At 35.2% G+C, this 19555-nt stretch overlaps 1 protein-coding gene across 2 annotated transcripts in view; it reads left to right on the top strand.

Annotated features, from left to right (window-relative positions):
• COL24A1 (collagen type XXIV alpha 1 chain) overlaps nt 1-19555 on the top strand; it is a 376860-nt gene that overhangs the window by 126575 nt on the left and 230730 nt on the right. For both annotated transcript variants that reach the window (XM_072648923.1, XM_072648922.1), the window contains exons 15-19: nt 2176-2220; nt 8424-8477; nt 8561-8605; nt 8903-8956; nt 9360-9413. In XM_072648923.1, the coding sequence (XP_072505024.1) occupies nt 2176-2220; nt 8424-8477; nt 8561-8605; nt 8903-8956; nt 9360-9413 (252 nt within the window). The remainder of the gene's footprint in view (nt 1-2175; nt 2221-8423; nt 8478-8560; nt 8606-8902; nt 8957-9359; nt 9414-19555) is intronic.

Here is a 19555-nt window from a genome sequence, read left to right as displayed (position 1 = left end):
AAATATCACATGCCTGACAAAGAAACATGATGAAGTAGTGACAGAGGACTTCAGTTATCCTAATATCAACTGTAATGCGTCTTCTGCCAAAAGCAGGGCAATTAATAATTCCTTGATTTCGCCTAATGATGATTTCATGCTTCAAAAGGGAGGAACTTTTGAATGATTTTCACCAAAAGGAAGCAAGGCTGCCAGAGGAAAGTCCATGAAACTTAGTGGGTAATTGAATATTCTATCTTAAAGCTGGGGGTAGAAAACGAAAAGTCAGGCATAGTAGGATATGCTCCTTAGATTTCTGGGAAAACACATCCCAAAGAATTCAGAGGAAGGATAGGTAGGATCCCACAGACTAAAATTTTACAAGGAAAGACAGCCAAAAAAAGAAATTCAGAAGATGCAAAAACAAACAATTCTGATGCCAGTGAGTTTGACTTTAATTTCTAGCAAAATTGTCGAATGAATTATTAAAGAGATGGTTAGCAAACATCTAGAAAAGGAAATGCTAATCACAAGGAGCTAGCATGAGTTCATACCAAGTAATACATGTGTTTGTTGCTGATTTTCTAATGAATAATAAAAGTAAAGGAAAAAGAACACTATTCCGGGATCACTTTATTTCCTTTTAGACAGTTACTAAACCAGTAGATGACTGGATTACATTAGACATGATTTGCCTAGGTTTTAGCAACATACATGATAAAATATTTCATGCTATTTTAATGGAAAGAATGGAAAAAAACATGAGTTAGTCTGCCAGGCCTAGAGGCCTGAGGGCTACCCGAGTCTTACCTTACCTATCGCAGGTCTTCGGCTGGCCAAACCGGATAAACGTATGAGAGAAGAGACTTTCCGGAGTCAAACAAGGGTTAGGCTTTATTCAGGGTCCTGGTTACATGTGCAGGGGGAACTCTTCCTTAGGAGAGAGAGAGAAATCTCCCAAGGAGGCAAAGATCTTACAGTAAGAGATTAGAAGTGGAAGTGGAAGTGGGGAGAGAGGGGAGAGGGAAGAGCGAAGAGAGGAGAGAAGGAAGAGGGGCCTTCTGTCCTGTAAGGGCCCCTCAGCGCTAAGAGTGCCTTCAGGCTTTCCTGACCCTACTTAAGCTCTCCTGCCGCATAGCTTGCACCTGAATACCGTGCCTGTTAGATTACAATAGGTGTGCCCAGATCCGGGCCAGTCTCGAGGGCGGGGATGCTCTCTCCCATCACGTTCTCACGGGAAGAGGCGGAAATACACGAGATCTCACTCCTCAATTCCCTGCTGTTTCCTGGGGGGCCTCATGAGAACTCTAAGGTTTAGAAGCTCTCACCTTTACCCGCCCAAGACTGTCCACATGGAACTGAGCTTACACCCCCAACATTAGTCAATAACATTGATGTATTTCAGTGACTCAAGAGTAGTGATTAATGGTTTCATATCAACTTGGAAGAAGTCAGCTACTGGAGTGCTACATACTGTTTACTTGGACCTATTAGTGATTGCATAAGTGACTAGATGGCAGATTATTAGATTTACAGATGATACAAAGTTGGGAGGGATAGATAACACACTGGATAACAGCCAGGATGTTGAAAGAGATCTTGATAAATTAGGACATAACAATGATTCTAATAAGACCAAATTTAATAGTTATAACTCTAAAATCTCATACGTGGTTTCAGAAAATCTGCATCACTAGTATAGAAACATGATTAGACAGTAGGTTGTCTGAGTAAGCAATGAGATATGGAAACCCAGTGAACTAAGGCAGTTTGGGGTTATATTGTAAGGCTTAGGTTTCCTGAGTGAAGAGTCACACTGCTCTAGGTAAAATGGCACTATCCAAGATGATGGGGTAAAAAGCCAGTTTGAGGACTATGAAATAACTATAACCATTATCACTACCACCAAAAGATAGCTCAGCAAGTATAGAAACTTTAGTAACAAGATCTTGTTTGGAGCAACTATCTTCCAACTTAAATAATTAAAGCTTACACAAATAACATAAGGTTGGGTATCAGGGGCAAGAGGCAGGAAGTTTAGCTAGAATAGAACATGATTTTTAAAGATAAAATTGTCTTAGGTCTTTTCCCTTTTTATAGCATATGTATATTTTGAAAAAAAAAAAACAAACTTTAAGCTTCCGTAAGCTATAATAGAATTGTATTTAATTCATTTTCATGAATATTATTTTAAAGGGTTTTGTTGGTGGCATTGGCCCTCCTGGATTTCCTGGACTTAGGGTAAGTACAAATTTACTGATTTTTGCCATCTTTTAAAAAAAATCTTTAAAAATTTCATTGCCTAATATAGATTTTATATAATGATATATAAATATTTAGAAGTTAATCCTCAAAATGAGAATTTTTAATCTCATTACTGATTTATTTTTAAACATTTTTTTTTGAAATGAGAAAGAGCCAGGAAGCCAGGCTTCCTTGAAGTCAGGAAGACATGAGTCAAAGTCCTGCCTCTTGACATGTATTGGCTTTGTGAGCATAAGCAAATCCCTTAACTTCTCAGTACCCTAAACAAACTCTCTGAGACTACCAGTTGCAGTAAAAGTGCTAGACTGGGTTGGAAAGGGGAGTTCCCTCATCTGGGAGTCCATTGTACCAATAAAATCCCTACTCTTAAATGAGACATACCAATGAACTATGGGAAATAATCTAATGAAATACATGTTTTCATTTAAGATTAATATATGAGTATATATAGTAATAGATTTCCATAAAACTTACCAAAGAGTGATCAATATCTATAAACCCCCAACCCCACCAAAAACAAGCAGAAGGTCCTAAGGTCCTTTATTTTGTCTTTGAAGCTCATTGAGTGAAGTTAGATGATGTCTGTTCCTTCTAATATTCATAAGCTCTTCACAGCAATACTTCTATATAGAGTATTACTGTGTTGTTTGAAGTTTAAATGGACTTCATCCCATTCCCTTGAATTTCTTGTATTTTTTAACCCTGGCAGCCAGTTGGTTGGTAATCCTTGTCTAATCCTTTCTAAGAATTTCAAATCTGAGTTCCATCCCCCACGCCCCACCTTTTCATTTATCGACTGATTCTGAGTGAAACCCCAGATTGGACTTGCTGAACATTCACGCTCAGCTCTTTCCTTGATATTTCTTATTTGTGTTTCCTTCCACCTTGATATCAAATATACTCCCTAACAGATTCTGAACCAAGCTCTCCCCTGCTTGCTGGCCACAATAGCCTGGAGAGACTGGGACTAATAGACCTCCTGTACACAAGAAATGGGAAATGAGATTGTACAAACTGGAAGAAATTGAAACAAGAATAATTCAATGGTATCCCTTTGAGCAAGGATAGGAGCCAGATTTCACTAATATCATTCACCAAAGTGTCATAGTACTAATTTTAATATTAATATATAATTCATTATCTATAGTGTAATTGACCAATATTTTTATGATTCCATCTCACTTAATTTTGTATAGTGATTTTTTTTCTCCTTTGTGTTTACTCGAAGCCCTAAAGAAACACCTTTGGCCAAGCCTGGGTCAAATAGTGCTAGCCAGCAGAAGGATGGGGTTTCTAATGAAGTTCGAAATCAATTCAATGGACTTCAATTGACATTTTTAATGACTATTGTAACTGTTGCTGTTTCCCTCCCAGCCTGAGGTCTTTCTTTTTTCCTGGCCTCATTAAAGGGGCCATACCCTGGCTACTTCTTAAACAGGCCTATTCGGTGAATGGGAGTTGCCTCACTCTAAGTGAGTAACTGCAAAGACCTTGGCCTAAAGCAACCAAGATGCGACAGTGCATCCTGGGTCATCTTCAGTCATCCTGATGAATATCAGGTCACTGGATTCAGATGGCTCTGGAGGAGAAGTGAGGCTGGTGACCTGCACAGCCCTCCCTCACTCAAAACAAGGTCAAGTGCCAGTCATGTCATTATTTCTCTGATGGCAGGGTCTTCTTCGTCAACAAAGGACTAACACAATGACTATTATATAGGAATTATGCTCAAGATACAAAGATAAAAAATGACCCAAGTCTGTGCCCTCAAGAACCTTACATCCTAATATAAGTTCATATATTTCTTGCCTAGATGATAAAGCTATTCAGGACTTCTCTTCATGTAAATCTGAACATATTCTTTTTACTGAGGATAACAAACATTTCTCTGGAATGTAATATTGGGAAGTTTAAATTCTCTCTCTCTCTCTCTCTCTCTCTCTCTCTCTCTCTCTCTCTCTCTCTCTCTCTCTCTCTCTCTCTCTCTCTCTTTCTCTCCCCCAACACACTTATATATGCATCTTCCCCCTTATCAATAACTATTTGGTAGAAATGACAATATAGATCTAAAATAAAATCTCATTAATTCAGCTTTCCCAGATTTTTTATTTTGAAATAACAGATACTACCACATACATGTTCAAATGAGCCACCCAAAAAGCATGCAAAAGTATATAACTCCCCAAGCTAAAGCAAAAATGTATGAGGTGCTTATCATGACCAGTAGTCCATGTGGTTTCCACTTTTGTAATTTGCTGATCAGTAGCAGGAACAAGAACTGATTGATGCATGCTTTAGTCTTAATTATTTAGTACCAATATTGTCTGCTGCCTTTGATTGAGTTCAATCATAATAGCTAGCAGTTTTGTATTGCATTAGGATTGTAAAATACTGTACAAATATCATCTCATTTGATCTTCACAACAACCCTGGGAGGTAGGTGCTGTTATTAACCCCCCATTTTACAGATGATGAAACACGATCAGATGGTTAGTATCTGAGGCCAAATTTGAACATGGATTTCTCCTGACTCCAGTACTCTATCCCCTGTGCCACCAAGCTGAATTTCGTATCTTTTGATGTTTTGTCTACACTGTACTCATGATATATATTCTTTTTAATATGCATTCTTCATTCTGAATTAATTCCTATAAGGCTTTGGTTGGAGATGATAATAATTATAGTACCTACCTATCTCATAAATTTTTTGTGAGACCCAAATAAGATAATTTCTTTCTAGAAAGCTCATTGCAAATATTTACATAAATGTCAGCTATTATCAATTTTAAGTAATTTTAATGGTCTAACTTGTCTTTCCTAACCTCATCTCTCCTTTGTCTTGTTTTAAAATATTTCCCCTATTTGTAGTAGTGGGAAATACATATATATACACACAAATAATATAGCAATTATTTGTATAAATGTATGTATAAATAAAGGTCTTTATATGTATATGTATATATACATATACATATATGTATATGTATATATACATACATAAAGAGAGAGGGGGAAGGTAGAAGTGGGGATGATAGATAAAGACAGATTTTCCTTTCAGGGCATCATCGTTCTATCAGTTATGCTGAGGTTAGCCTCCGTCTCTCACCTAGTAAATGGCATAAGATTCTCTACAAAGTCCTATTCCAGGTATTCATTCCAGAATGGATAAGAACCTGGTTATATGGTTACAAGGTCTAGAAGGTTAATCTATCATGCTGAGAGGGCTTTGCACAAAGCAATAGCCTGAATCTTTTGCTGAAGGAGTAGCCTAGCTAAGTGCAGAGAAGCCCATCACCACTAGGCTGATCACTTGCTGATGAATATTTTGACCATGATGACCCATGGAGCTAACAAAAAAATGTAAAATGCTCCCTCAGAGCTATGTACATCTTGGCTACTGGTACTTTATACATGAGATCCTTATTGAGTGACCTGTGGGTGTACCCATTATTGGAAAAACCAAATACAAAATAAATATGAAGAAATTTAGTGAGGGTACTAGCTTTTGGGGAGATCCAGAAAGGCTTTATGTTGAAAGTGGTGCTTGAAGTGAGTCTTGTAGCAATGGTTTGTATGAGGCAAAAGTGAGTGCTTTCCAGCCAAGGAGAATGACTGGTACAGGGTCATAGAAATCCATTGCCAGATTCTTAATTACTTTTCCAGTCTTCTTGTACTTTACTCCCTGTCATATACTCTTTGATCCAGTGACCCTGGCCTCCTTATTGTCCCACAAACAAGGCAGTATGCTAAGGATGCTTGTGTGTACATACCTCTGCTACAAAAGATATGGAAGAGAAGTTTATTATACACATATATGTACATATACATGTATATGTATTGTTAGATGATATTAAACACATATACATGTATATGTACATATGTGTGTATTGAGAAAGATCTATACATAAAGCAGAGGGTCAGTACTGAGAGAGATCTATACATAAAGTGGAGAGTCACACATATATACACACTTATCCATATACACCTAGAGAGACAAAGATGTGGCCTATTGAAATCTCTACAGATCTCTCTCTAGATGTATATAGATAGGTGTATGTTCCTCCACTATTTCCATATTTCTATAAAATACACATATATGTACATGCACATGTTTTCACATGTATCTATATACATATATATATATGGACTTCTCTACCATACTTCTTGTAGCTTCATAATTTTCAAAGACTTCTCATAATATCCTTTTAGTCCATTGTGTTTTATGTTCGTTAACTTTTGAACATCTTGAACTCTGAATAAACTTGCTACTGTAGTTTTGAGAATACAAGCTTCCAATTCACAAATTTTTGGATGCACAAGTAATGATGTATTACCATAGCGTATCTATTTTAACAAGCTGGAAAGTATTACCCTTTTCCTCCCCACTGTCGTATGTATTTCAGGATTAAACATGTTGGAAACAATCTATCTTAGTTTTACTTCATATTAGGACTTACCCAGAAACAAAGCTGTCTCAAGCATAGTATTTCTCAATATCTCTGTCAGATTTTCCATTCTTAAATGTTGTTTTATGCAGTTATAAATTGTCAGAATTGCCCTATTATATTGGGAAGTAAAACAGCTATTCTATCTCTAAAAACATCTTTTAAAGGCTGTTTTTTTCTTTTACAAAATATATAACATTTCTAAAATTTATTCAGTAGAAAACTGATCTTCATTTTGCCTCTCTATTTTGGCTGGTTAAAGCACCATCACTTCAAAAACATTCATTAAAAGCCTGCTATGTTCAAAATTCTGAACACTGCACATGCAATTTAATTGAATCAGGCTGCTTATGTTTTTGTTTTTTGTTGTTTTTTTGGTTTTTTGAGACAATTGGGGTTGAGTGATTTGCTCAGGGTCACAAAGCTAGTAAGTACCTAAAACCATATTTGAACTCAGGTTCTTCTGACACTAAGGCCAGTGCTCTATCCACTGCACCAACTAGCTGCTCCAATCAGACTACTTCTGAATGAAGAAACTCCCTCTACCAATGCAAACCAGCAATCTCTGCAACTTAATCTTACGGTGTTACCTACACCACCTTGAGTTTAAGGCTCTTGTCCAAGGTCACACAGCCACTAAATGTGAGAGATGATATGTGAACTCAGGCTTCAAAGCTGGCTCACTATCCACCATGCTAACCTGACTCTCTTGTTAGGGATATAGAGATAAAAAAGACCCAGTCTCTATCTGTAAGGAATTAGAGTAAACAGGCAAGAATATCACAGGGTGAAACGTGACTGCTGCCACAACAGAAATCTAGGCAAAATCTTCCACTTAAATTTAGTAAAGTAAAAAAAAAAGTCAAACCTAAAAGACAGATCCCAATGTGAGTAAGGTTTAGAAGACCAGGAGAGAAGTAATTGCTTCTTTGTATCAATTTCAAAGGCTCCCATAAAGCACCTGGAAGCTCATACAGAGATACAGAAGTATGGAGAATACTGGTGGTGAAGAATTTTATGTCAGGACAATGAAAATGGTTCCTTACTGAATCCAACTTTGAAGTTGGATCATCCTCAAGTGTTGGATTTTCCAGTGGTAAAATAAATATTAAGTTTAAAGCCAATCAATAAATATTTATTGTTCAAAGAATAGTGAGGGCTTCAAAGAAGAATCACAAATGGTCCCTACTCAGAAGGAACTTATAATATGACTCAATGATGCTGGAAAAGTCAAATCATCATTCAGGGGATAAAAGAAATGTCACAGGGCAGTGCATATAATTCAATTATCAAATGAGGGATATTTGCAGGAAACATTATGGAAAACTGGAGGAAATAAAAACTGATTATGTGTTAAGATAGCCCAGGAAGTTTTCATGGAAGATCTGCCTGGACAGAGAGAATTTGGACAGACCAAGAGGATTGTAGATGTTCAGGTTGGAAGGAATGTTATTCAGTCACCTACATTCTAGATGAGATGGCTGAAGCCCAGAGATATTTACTGATGTTTCAATGTCACAGAGGTAGTAGTGAAATGAGGATTTGTATCTAGATATCCTGATTCCAAATGCATCACCCCTGCCACTACCACCTTAGCTAGAGTAAGAAAGTACGAGGAATGTCTGAGGGAACAAAGGGTAAATTAATTTGACTGAAGCCAAGGGTTCATTGAACCATTTGCTCTTCATAATCTTCCTGGACATTTAATATGATTCATCTTTTTAAACTACCTTACAGGGTGCTGTTGGCCCCGGAGGAGCAAATGGACCTTCTGGGATTCCTGGACCTATGGTACGATTTTGATTGTTGAAGTGGTATCCCTCTTTGACTGATTTATGATTTCAAGAGTGACAATCCAAACATTTTCTCCCTAGGGTCTTCCAGGGAATATGGGCCAACCTGGAATCAAAGGTGATAAGGTGATCTAAATATTTCCATTACCATAGAGATAATTCATTTCCTCTTAAACTTGAAATTTTTTTACTGCTTTCACCTTCAGAAAATGTTTTACAAAATAGCATTTCCATTTACTAGCTTTTGCTTAAATCTATCATATTTTCATCTTGCTTATGATGCTTTTCAGTACTTTGTGGATCAGAGGATGATTTACATGGGGTTCACTTGAATTGATATTTTTGTCCTTTTAATACTGTCATCTTTGCAAATATATTATTTTAAATTCAATGCCTACCTATGTGTAATACTATATTGTTTAGGGTGAACAAGGCTTTGCAGGAGAGTCAGGAGAACCGGGGTATCCTGGAGACAAGGTAATTTTTGTGCAATAATTTCTATATAAATTGGCAAAAGTCAGTGATATGTAATATGGAAATACTTTTTAAAACAAAAGGCATAATGTGTATCCTTTACTAAGTGTATACTTACGTGATTTGGACAACAAATTCCCTGGTTTGGAAAAATTACTAAGATGCTATAATTCTGAATTTTTGGTTTTTTCATCTTCTTTTGAGCCCAGATGTTTTCTTGCCATGTTGTGTTAGTACATGACAACATCTGAATGAAAAGGCAATGTGATTTAAACTGCCTTGTTGAAACTGATCTCAATTGTTCCAAACGTTGTGATATATTTTGTACGTGTAATTCATAAATAAGGCCATAGCTGCTTTGTGTAGTGTGATGATTGCTCTTCCCTGAATTACTGTTTTCTTCTAGGGAGCTCTTGGATTGCCAGGACCACCAGGGATAAGAGGAAAGCCAGGACCTTCTGTAGGTTTGAACTTTTACTTTTCTCTTTCTGATTGTATCAGTGCAAATCATAGCATGAATCTTACTACTTGTTAGTTTTAGTTGCTATACGAGGATTTCAAACTCACTGGTCCTGCTGCTCCTATCCTCAGTTTCAGGCCTCAGCTAATTCAGTACTTGGCTCACATTCCACAGACTATTGGTCCCCAATCCCCTTTAGTCCAGACCAAAGCCAAATTTCTATGAACCCTAAAGACTTTGGTGGGTTGTGGTATTCCCCTAGATGACATATTACAAGAATTGTTTAATTTGAATCACATGTTTTCAAACCAGGAAATAGACAATATCTTAATGATATTTTGATTTTTCCAACTAATCTGAAAGATTAAAGAAAAAGTTCTCAAGAGAGATACCATACCATACTAACTCCTTTCATGATGCGGCACTAATTTCTTTCTTTCTAGAGTTTCTGGACATTTATTGCTGAAAAGAGAAAGACCTTTTATCTAAGACAACACATCACCACAAACACAGAACCACAATTAATTAGCAGAATGTGACTAATTCACCCATTTACCTCATATACTTTTAATGAAAGCATGTTGCAAAATCAAAACTGTTATAAAAATTGAGGTTATTCCTATCTCTACAATTCACGCAAACACAACATATGGTTCTCCTAAGTCCTCTAGAGAAATAGCTCTTTTCCCTCTCCCAAAAAATTTACAAGTGTTTCATTTTATAAAGCCATGATAGCAACATTAGGTCAAGGATCCACAGACTGTAAAAAGATTAACTTTTTAAAAATCCTTGATTTTATCCTATCCTATGCAGCTTCCTGAAGTTCTATTTCAAAGGCACCTTCCATGGTTGAACTTCCCAAAAGACAAGAAAACATTTCCTCTCAGGCTTTGGAAGGAACCGTCATCTTTAGGGATCATCTGCCAATCTTGAAAGCTTTACCTATTTGTCTCTCATCAAAGCAGTTTACGCATTCACTTTTGGTAAATCCCGTGGAATACTGACTAATAGAACTCTGGACTTGGCATCAGGGAGATCTGGTTTTAAATTCTTCCTCTAATACTAGCTTTGTGACCAGGAACAAATGACTCTTTGAAAATTAATTTCTTCATCCATAAAATGGGATCTGTGATTCTGTTGTAAGGCTCCAATGAGATAAAGTATATAAATGCTTTATGAAACTTCAAGGCACTAAATCAATAGCTATCATCATCATTATCAATTAAGAGGGAGAAATTTGTGGAACTGTAATAAACCAACAAAAGATTTGTGAAATTCAGGTTTATAAAACTATTTCCAAATATTTAGCTGGTCAACACAGGAGGAACTTCCAGAAATTGAAGTAGGATCCTGTTCTCATCTTCTGTAGTGATATTGAATGTGAAGATTTTTCAGGTTTTTTAAATAATTATTTCACCATTGTTTGCAAGAAGTGAGAACAGAGAAGGTACAATATATTATTTAAACAAATAATAAGTAATGATACTTGAGCTCAGCAAATATTTTTAAAGTGCTTACTATGTGAGAGACAGTCCCTACCTTTAAGGAGTTTGCATATGATTTGGTAAAATGTATGTTACATACATACTATGTGGGGTAATTCAATTGGAGCCAAGAAGAGCTCTAGAGAAAGTGCTCGAGGAAAACTTGCAGAAGAACTCTCTCAAGTAGGTCCATCAAGGGAGACTTCACTGAGCTAAATCTTAAAGGAATGGAAAGAGTCTTCCAGGTGGAAATAAAAAAGGAATGCATTTCAGGAATGGGAGATGGCATGATATTGCATGAGATCTATAATAGCTTATTCAAGTCACAAAGCAAATGTGTTCTTATCCTTTTGTATTGTTTAATCTAAATCATCTTAGCAGCAGGTGAGTGATCATTAGACTGAGTTTCTGGAGATACCTAGGTTCTAGTCCCAGATTTGTGGGGGTCTGTGGGCTAAATCATCTAACTTTCCTGGATTTATTGTCATTTGGAAATGAGTAAGTTGAACAGTCAGTAGAACATAAGCTCTTGAGGGCAAGCAATGTTCCACTTTTTGTTTCTATCCCAGTGCCTAGTATAATACCGAGAATTTAGTGAACGCTTAATAAATGCTCATTGATTTATTGGTTGAATGGCATGATCGCTAAGAGCCTTTCCAAATTTGTAACTATTATTTTCTTCCCCCTTAGTACTATTATCCTCTATGAGACTGTAGAGGAAACATAAGGCTTGATGAAATGATCTACTTCCTGTCTCTTCTTTAATATCCTACCTTGAAAGTTTTGTGCTATGATGGGAGCATAGATCAAGACTTAGTCCCAAACATCTTTGGTCTATAATTTTTTTCAACATTTGTTTGTGGCCAGTAACAATAAATTAGAAAGTATTTTTGTCTGGAAATATTATCTTCAAACACTTGTTTGAAGAATATTTTGTTCAGAAAGACCAATTCTCACATTAAGAAACTAATTCCCACACCTAACCAAATAGCTTAACACTTGCCCAAACTTTTGTTTACCATCCTTAATAGACCACCAAAGTCATAAGGATATCTTTACTATTTTTTATCTCTCTAAATTTTTTGTTATTGTTGATAATTCCTAATCTGCAATGTGTGAATTCTTGCTTAATAAGGAAGAATTTCTTGATTTTGAGGTTTGTTAAATATTTTTAAAGGTTAGAGAAGGTGCATCTGGAATTTCTTTCTCTGGAATTTTGAAAAAAAAGATAAAAATTATCCCCACAGAATACTTAAGAATTATTCTTTTCTTAAGGCAGAAGGTTAGACTATTCCCTTCAGTGACCCTTCTAGTCTTATGAAAATATGTTTATATGAGCAGTTGTGTGCTTGGGAATTTCTGCTATGTATGCATATTGAATATTTCACTATCTTCAAAAGATGTTTTCTCAAGAATGTGCGTATTATAGATTAATCAGAAGGGAGTTCAAGAATCATGGCTGAGTGAGAAATTTTGTATACTCCCAGCTCTTTGATTACCTTAAAACATTTCATAATGACTCAAATAAACTAAAAACAAAAGAATAAACTACAAGAGGGGATGGGAAAAAAGCACCACAGGAAGGAAAAACACCAGAGAAGCTAAAGAAATGAGTAAGAAAACAAAAGTTTATAATACAATGAAGAAATAGTATGGAGCAAGAGAATGCCAAGTGAAATTTTTAGAATAATTTTTAATAATTTTTAGAATATTTTTAAATAATTACTAGCTGTCTTGAAAATAGAATGGAAAGATCATAAAAATGCTAAGAGTGATTGGAAATTTTAATGAAATAATTTTAAAAGGCAGCTCAAGTAAGAGTCTCATTGTTCAAGTTACTTAGCTTCCCTAGGCTTCAGTTCCCTAATTTACAAAATGATACTGTTGTAAGCGCTTCTGTGTTCTCTTTCACCTCTAAATCTATCAACTTGTGGCCCTTTCATAAGAAGTGAAATCAGACCTCTTAATGAAAAAGTTTAGAGGAAACTTTATGACTTACAGTAGAAGTTAGACAAACCAAATTTCTAAGAATACAAGTCATTTCCCAATTGATAAATGGTCAAATGATATAAACAGGCAATTTTCAGAGGAAAAAAATTAAAGATATCTATAGTCATATGAAAAAATGCCCTAAATCACTATTGATTAGATAAATGCAAATCAAAACAATTCTCAGGTACCACATCATACCTGTCGGATTGGCTAACATGACAAAACTGGAGAATTATAAATGTTTGAGAAGATGTAGGAAAATTGAATCATTAATGCATTGTTTGTGGAGTTGTGAATTGATCCAACCATTCTGGGGAGCAATTTGGAACTGTCCAAAGGGCTATAAAAATGTGCATACCCTTTGACCCAGCAATACCTCTTCTAGGACTGTATCCCAAAGAGATCATACAAATGGGAAAGGACCCATATGTACAAAAATATTTATTGCAGCTCTTTTTATGGTGGGCAAGAATTGGAAATTGAGGGGATGCCCACCAATTGGGGAATGACTGAATAAGCTGGAAAAACCTGGAAAGACTGATAGGAACTGATGCTGAGTGAGGATAACATTGTACACAGTTAAAGTCACATTGTGGGAAGACTAACTTTGATAGACTTGGTTCCTCTCAGCAATGCAAGGTTCTAAGACAACTCCAAAAAACTCATGACAGAAAATGCTATCCATATCCAGAGAAAGAATTATGGAGTCTGAATGTAAATCAAAGCATACCATTTGCTCTCTCTTTTGTTTTGTTTTGTTTCTTCTGTCTTCTGTTTCATTCCATTGGTTATAATTCTTCTTTGCAATATGATTAATGTGAAACTATGTTTAATGGGAATGTATATGTAGAACCCCTATATCAGATTGCATGCCATCTTGGGGAAGGGGGAGAGGAGGGTGGGTTAGAAAATTTGAAATTAAAAAGCTTGTGGAACTGAATGTCATAAACTAAAAATAAGTTGAAATGGAAAAAAAATTTAAAAAGAAGCTAGACAAACTTATCAAAGAAATTGAGAGCCTAAAAACTGAAGGAAAATTGCTCAATGATGCAATAATATAGCAAGAAATATTAGTGGTAAAAAAAACAGTCAAACTAGAAAACAGGAATCTGATAAATCATCTAAGAATCACTGTATTCAACAAAATGATCAAAAGAGAAAATATTAATATCATCATTGCAAGAAAATCATAAAAGAAAATTGCTTGGAACTATTGGAACTAGATGGCAAAAGGGAGATTAAAGTAATGCATGGCACATCACCAGAAAGGAGCCCCTGATTCAACTCCCCAAGAAATGTCATTGTTAAACTACAAAATGATTTCAAAGAGAAAATATTGAATAAGCTTAGGAGGAAGATAATATAAAAAGAAATTCAATGAGACTTGCAAATGGTTACTCCAAACAATAAAAAAGAAAGAAAAATTGGACTGTGCTACACTATGAAGTATCATGAAATAGAAAGTCAGCTTTGAAGCCAATAAAAACATGGATTCAAGTCCCACCTCTGACATATGCTGAGTTTGAAACCTGTGGCAAGTCATTTAATCTCAGTATCCCAAGCAATTTCCTAAGACTATATTGCAAAACAGATACCAATCCACATTTATTCAGGGAGGGTCCTCATGAGGACTTCTCAACTCTCTGAAATGGTGGGTTCAATAAACAAATCAACAAAAACATGAATTTAATCATAATCAGGAATGTGAATAAGATGAATTTGCCCATAAAAACTTAAGAGTGGAAGAAAAGATTAGAAATCAAACCTCAACAATTTTCTCTTTACAAGAGCCACAAGAAAAGGAGACTACTAGTTGAAGGGAGAGATTATTTCTATCATCATCTTAGAAGAGGCAACAGTAAATATGTTGCAATATAATCAAGAGAGTCAATGTTAAAGACATACACAATGAAATATCAATGTTAAATATCTGCTTTGAACATCATAACATTGAAACAATAAGGGAAAAGCTAAATTAATTATAAAAACTAGATCAGAAGACAAGAATTGTTGGTCATTAAATTTGCCTCTTTAAGAATTTCCTACCTCTTTCAGAAAAATGGGAGAAGGGGAAGGAAAGGATCTAGTTGGAAGTCTACAAAAGTTATATATGATAGGACATGAATGATTATTGAGTGGGAAACAAAGACTAGACTTATTTTTCAGTACCTAGAACAAAGACTTGCATATGTAAGTTCATTTAAAAAATGTTATTGATACCTTCTTTTTTTTTTACATCACCTAATTTTTTCCCTGCCTCCCTCCCTCTCCCAGAGAGTCATTCCTAGTAATAAAGTGATATTTTTTTAGAAAAAGAGGAACCTTTTTTTCTCTCTTCTTTGAATCCAAACTTATTCTTTAAAAATTTACATTATTTATTTCTTGTTTTGTGGTGGTTCTTTCTAGTTACATTTTTGTAGCTATTGCATATGTATTTTCTTGGCTGTGCTTACTTCACTTTGCATCTGTTCATGAAAGTCTTTTCATGTCTGTAAACTAATAGCTTTTTAATAAATATTTGTCCAATAGTGCATGCAACATTTTCTTTTTTTATATTTTTAAATATTTTTATTTATTTTGAATTCCAAATTTATACTTTCCTCTCTCCCCTCCCCCTTCCCTGAGATGGTAGACAATTAGATATGTTATACATGTGGAATTATGTAAAACATTTGCATATTGGTCATTTTGGACAAGAAGACATGAATAAAAGAAAAAATGAAGGAAAGAAAAATAACATGCTTCAGTCTGTATTCAATTAATTCAATTAATATCAGTTTTTTCTCTGGAGTTAGATGACATACTTCATTATTCATCTTTTGGGGATCATTGTATTGCTGAGAATAGCTAAGTCATTCACAGTTTTCCATTGAACAACATTACTGTTACTGTGTACGATGTCTCCTGGTTCTGCTCACTTCTCTATGCATCAGTTTAAATCTTTGCAGGTTTTTCTGATATCATCCAGTTTGTCATTTATTATTATACAATAATATTCCATTACAATCATAGACCACATTTAGCCATTTCCCAATTGATGGGTATCCTTTTGATTTCCAATTCTTAGTTACCACAAAAAGAGCTGATATAAATATTTTTATACAAATAGGTCCTTTTCCCTTTTTTTGAATGTCTTTGGGATTTGCGTGTGTGTGTGTGTGTGTGTGTGTGTGTGTGTGTGTGTTCATCCTTTGTTGACAAAGAAGACCATGCCACCAGAGAAATAATGACATGACTTGCACTTGGCTTTGTTCTGAATGAGGGAGGGCTGTGTAGGTCACTAGCCTCACTTCTCCTACAGAGTCATCTGAATCCAGTGACCAGATATTCATCAGGATGACTGGAGATGACCCAGGATGAGGCAATGGGGGTTAAGTGACTTGCAGAATTATGCCACTGCTGTTCATCCTTCATTTTCAGAGAGGACTAGAGACATCACAGGGTGATATCTTGACTTGATAGCTTAAGTGAAATGACTGTGTGTGTGCGTGTGATTCTGCCTCACATCCACTTCTCTTTAAGGGGATTTTTATTCCTGCCTATGGGAACTGGAGGAGGCTGGAGGAGCCATGAGACTGACTCTCTGCTCTTCTCAAATATAGAGTGCTAAGCTAGAATACATCTACATTCCCCCATCCCCAAATATTGTTAGTCTAGGGGACATCCAATCTATGGATTAGAATGTACAGGCAATACATTGAGTGAATGAGTTTTCCCTTTGGGAGCAAGATATTAGCTCAAACAGGAGGGTCTCTGATTTCATTCAAAGGCAAAATCCTCACCTCTAGGGATATGAGCTGGAATTCAGGGAAGCATTGATGGGGCTGACTTTCTTTACAAGCCTGCTTTTCAAAAACTTCCTCTCCGGATTTCTCCCCCAGAAAGGTCAAGAACTACACATGTCCTCTCTTGAAGTCAGAAGGGAGAAGATATTCTCTCCCAACCTCTCCCATCAAACCCACCCCTCCTGTGGGCATTAACTCATTTCCATCTAAAAGAAAAGCCTCGTGTGAGTCTGTGTGTATGTGTGTACACATACATACATAGATCTCTCTCTCTCTATGTATATGTATATATATGTATGTGTGTGTGTATGTATACACATACAAGATACAAATTATAAAATAACCTTAAAAGGGAAGCTACTAACATCTGGAGAAAATGGGTAGGACCTCCTACAGAAGGTGACATTTTAAAGAAATAGAGGGGTTTTTATAGGCATAGATAAAGTGGGAGAGAATTCCGGGTATGAAGGTCTTTGGGATTTAGACCTAGCAGTGATATGAATAGTTTTATAGACCTTTGCACACAGTTCCAAATTTCTCTCCCAAGTGGTTGGATCAATTCATACTCCACCAACAATGCGTTAGTGTCCCAGTTTTCCTACATCCTTTCCAACATCCAACATTTTCCTTTTTTGTCATATTAACTACTTAGGTATGTGTGAGATGGTACATCAGAATTGTTTTAATTTGAATCTCTATGATCAATAGTGTACATGCAATATTTTCAAACTGATCATATTCTAGGACAGTGGTGTCAAATTGAAATAGAAATGAATGCCTCTGGGCCATATATTTGCTTAGAAACCCACAAGTTAATATTATCTATGTTGCATCACATTTCTATTTATTTTGTCAAATATTTCCCAAATACAATCTAATTTGGTTTAAGCAGCATTCTTTTGTGGGCAAAAAGTTTGACACCTTTGTCTTGTTATAATGAATTCGTAAATAAATGTGCAAATGCAATACATTCATCCTTTAAAATGACTGTTGAACTATGATAAATAAGGCTGATATTTACTTTATCAATGACAATCAAATAGATAAACCATTTGCTAAATTTATTTAGTGAAAAAGGCAGAGAGAAAGAATTATTTAAGAATTGAATAACACTATTGCTATATAAACTGTTCATGAAAATAGAGATGTTACAAAACTCCTTCTTTGAGCAAACATTCTTCATACCTAAACAGAGAGATAAAACAGAGAATAGTATAGATCAATGTCATTATTGTGTATTGACACAAAAATATCAATAGATTCCAGATATATGTTTTTAATTAATATGACTGAGAATTCAAGAGTGGGTCAACATGAGAAAAAACTATAAACATAAACCATAATAACAAACTATTTGAATCAATAGGGAAAAAACCTTCAATAGACTTGCAATCATTTATTTTTTTAAGGACTTACCTTGATATAATCGAAAACATTTATAAATAAGAGGTAGCATTATGTGTAATAGATAAATATTGGAATCTTTGCCAATAAGATCAAGGGAAAAGTAAAGATGCCTACTATTTGCTTTCTTTTAACATAATATCAAAAATGAAGATGATGGTGGTGGCAAATAGAATTTTTATGGTGCTTTATGGTTTTCAAAGAATTTTATAAATCCCTCATTTGATCCACACAACAAAATTGGGAAGTGCTATTATTATTTCCATTTTATAAGTGAAGAAACCAAGGCATAGAGAGGTTAATTGACTCATCCAGAGTCACAAAACTAGTAAGTGTCTGAGGTTGGATTTGAACTTAGGTCTTCCTGAATTCAGGCAGCTAAGTGGTACTGTGGATAAACTGCTGGGCCAGGAGTCAGGAGGATTCATTTCTCTGAGTTCAAATCCAGCCTGAGACATTCATTAGCTATATTAACCTGGGCATGTTACTTAACCCTGTTTGCCTGCAAAATGAGCTGGAAAAAGAAATGGCAAACCACTCCAGCATCTTTGCCAAGAAAACCCCAAAGAAGTCACAAAGAGTTGGACATAACTGAAACAGTTCAGCAATAACAACAAAATTCCTGATGCCAAAGCCTCGATTCACTGTGCCACCCACCTGAAGAAATCCTAGATAAATCAAGAGAAAAAGCTAAAGAATGTCAAGAGAATAAACATAACCAACTTAGAAGCAAAAACCTCTCTATCTGAAGACTTAAATGATGAATGAAAAATTGATCAAGATGATTTATAACTTCAGTAAATTCTGACAGGTTACAGAATAAATTCAGGGGAGAAATATCAATCTATCTGTATATTACTAACAAAACTCTTAAGGAAGTGAAATCATTTTTAAAATTAAAAAATGCTAAATATATAGAAATTGACATGTCAGGAGACAAACATAAGTTATATATGCATAAATAGAATATTTCGTATATGTATGCATGTATGTATACATAAATAGACAACAATCATTTTAACAAAAATAAAAGAAGACCCAAAGAACTGGAGACCTTCACCGCACATAGATAGACTACCCAAATTAGTCTATGTCTAGTGCAAAAAAAAAAATCAAATTACAGAAGAATGACATGTGACATGAAATAAAATAATTTTTAAAAATCCATTTAGAAGTTGTCAAGAATATCAAGGTATCTAATGAAAGAAAAAAGGAAGAAGCAAGAGGGCAACAACATTTACCATGCTAGGGTTTTGGAACCGGATCTCAAACTATAATACAAAATACCAATGATCAGTACTATATGTTTCTGGATTCAAAAATTAAAAGATCAGTGGAATACTGATATACTAAATAAGAAATATTATACTAAATAATAATAAATACTAATACTAAATAAGAAATACCTAGGGAAAATACAAACAGTAATCTAGTGTTAGAAGAACCAAAGACCTTAAACTACTAGGAGATTCTATCT

This window comes from Notamacropus eugenii, chromosome 2, assembly GCF_028372415.1.
Source record: "Notamacropus eugenii isolate mMacEug1 chromosome 2, mMacEug1.pri_v2, whole genome shotgun sequence".
In the NCBI taxonomy this organism is placed as follows: domain Eukaryota; kingdom Metazoa; phylum Chordata; class Mammalia; order Diprotodontia; family Macropodidae; genus Notamacropus; species Notamacropus eugenii.
The sequence above is the reverse complement of the archived record's forward strand: the minus strand, read 5'-3'. Positions and strand labels throughout refer to the sequence as shown.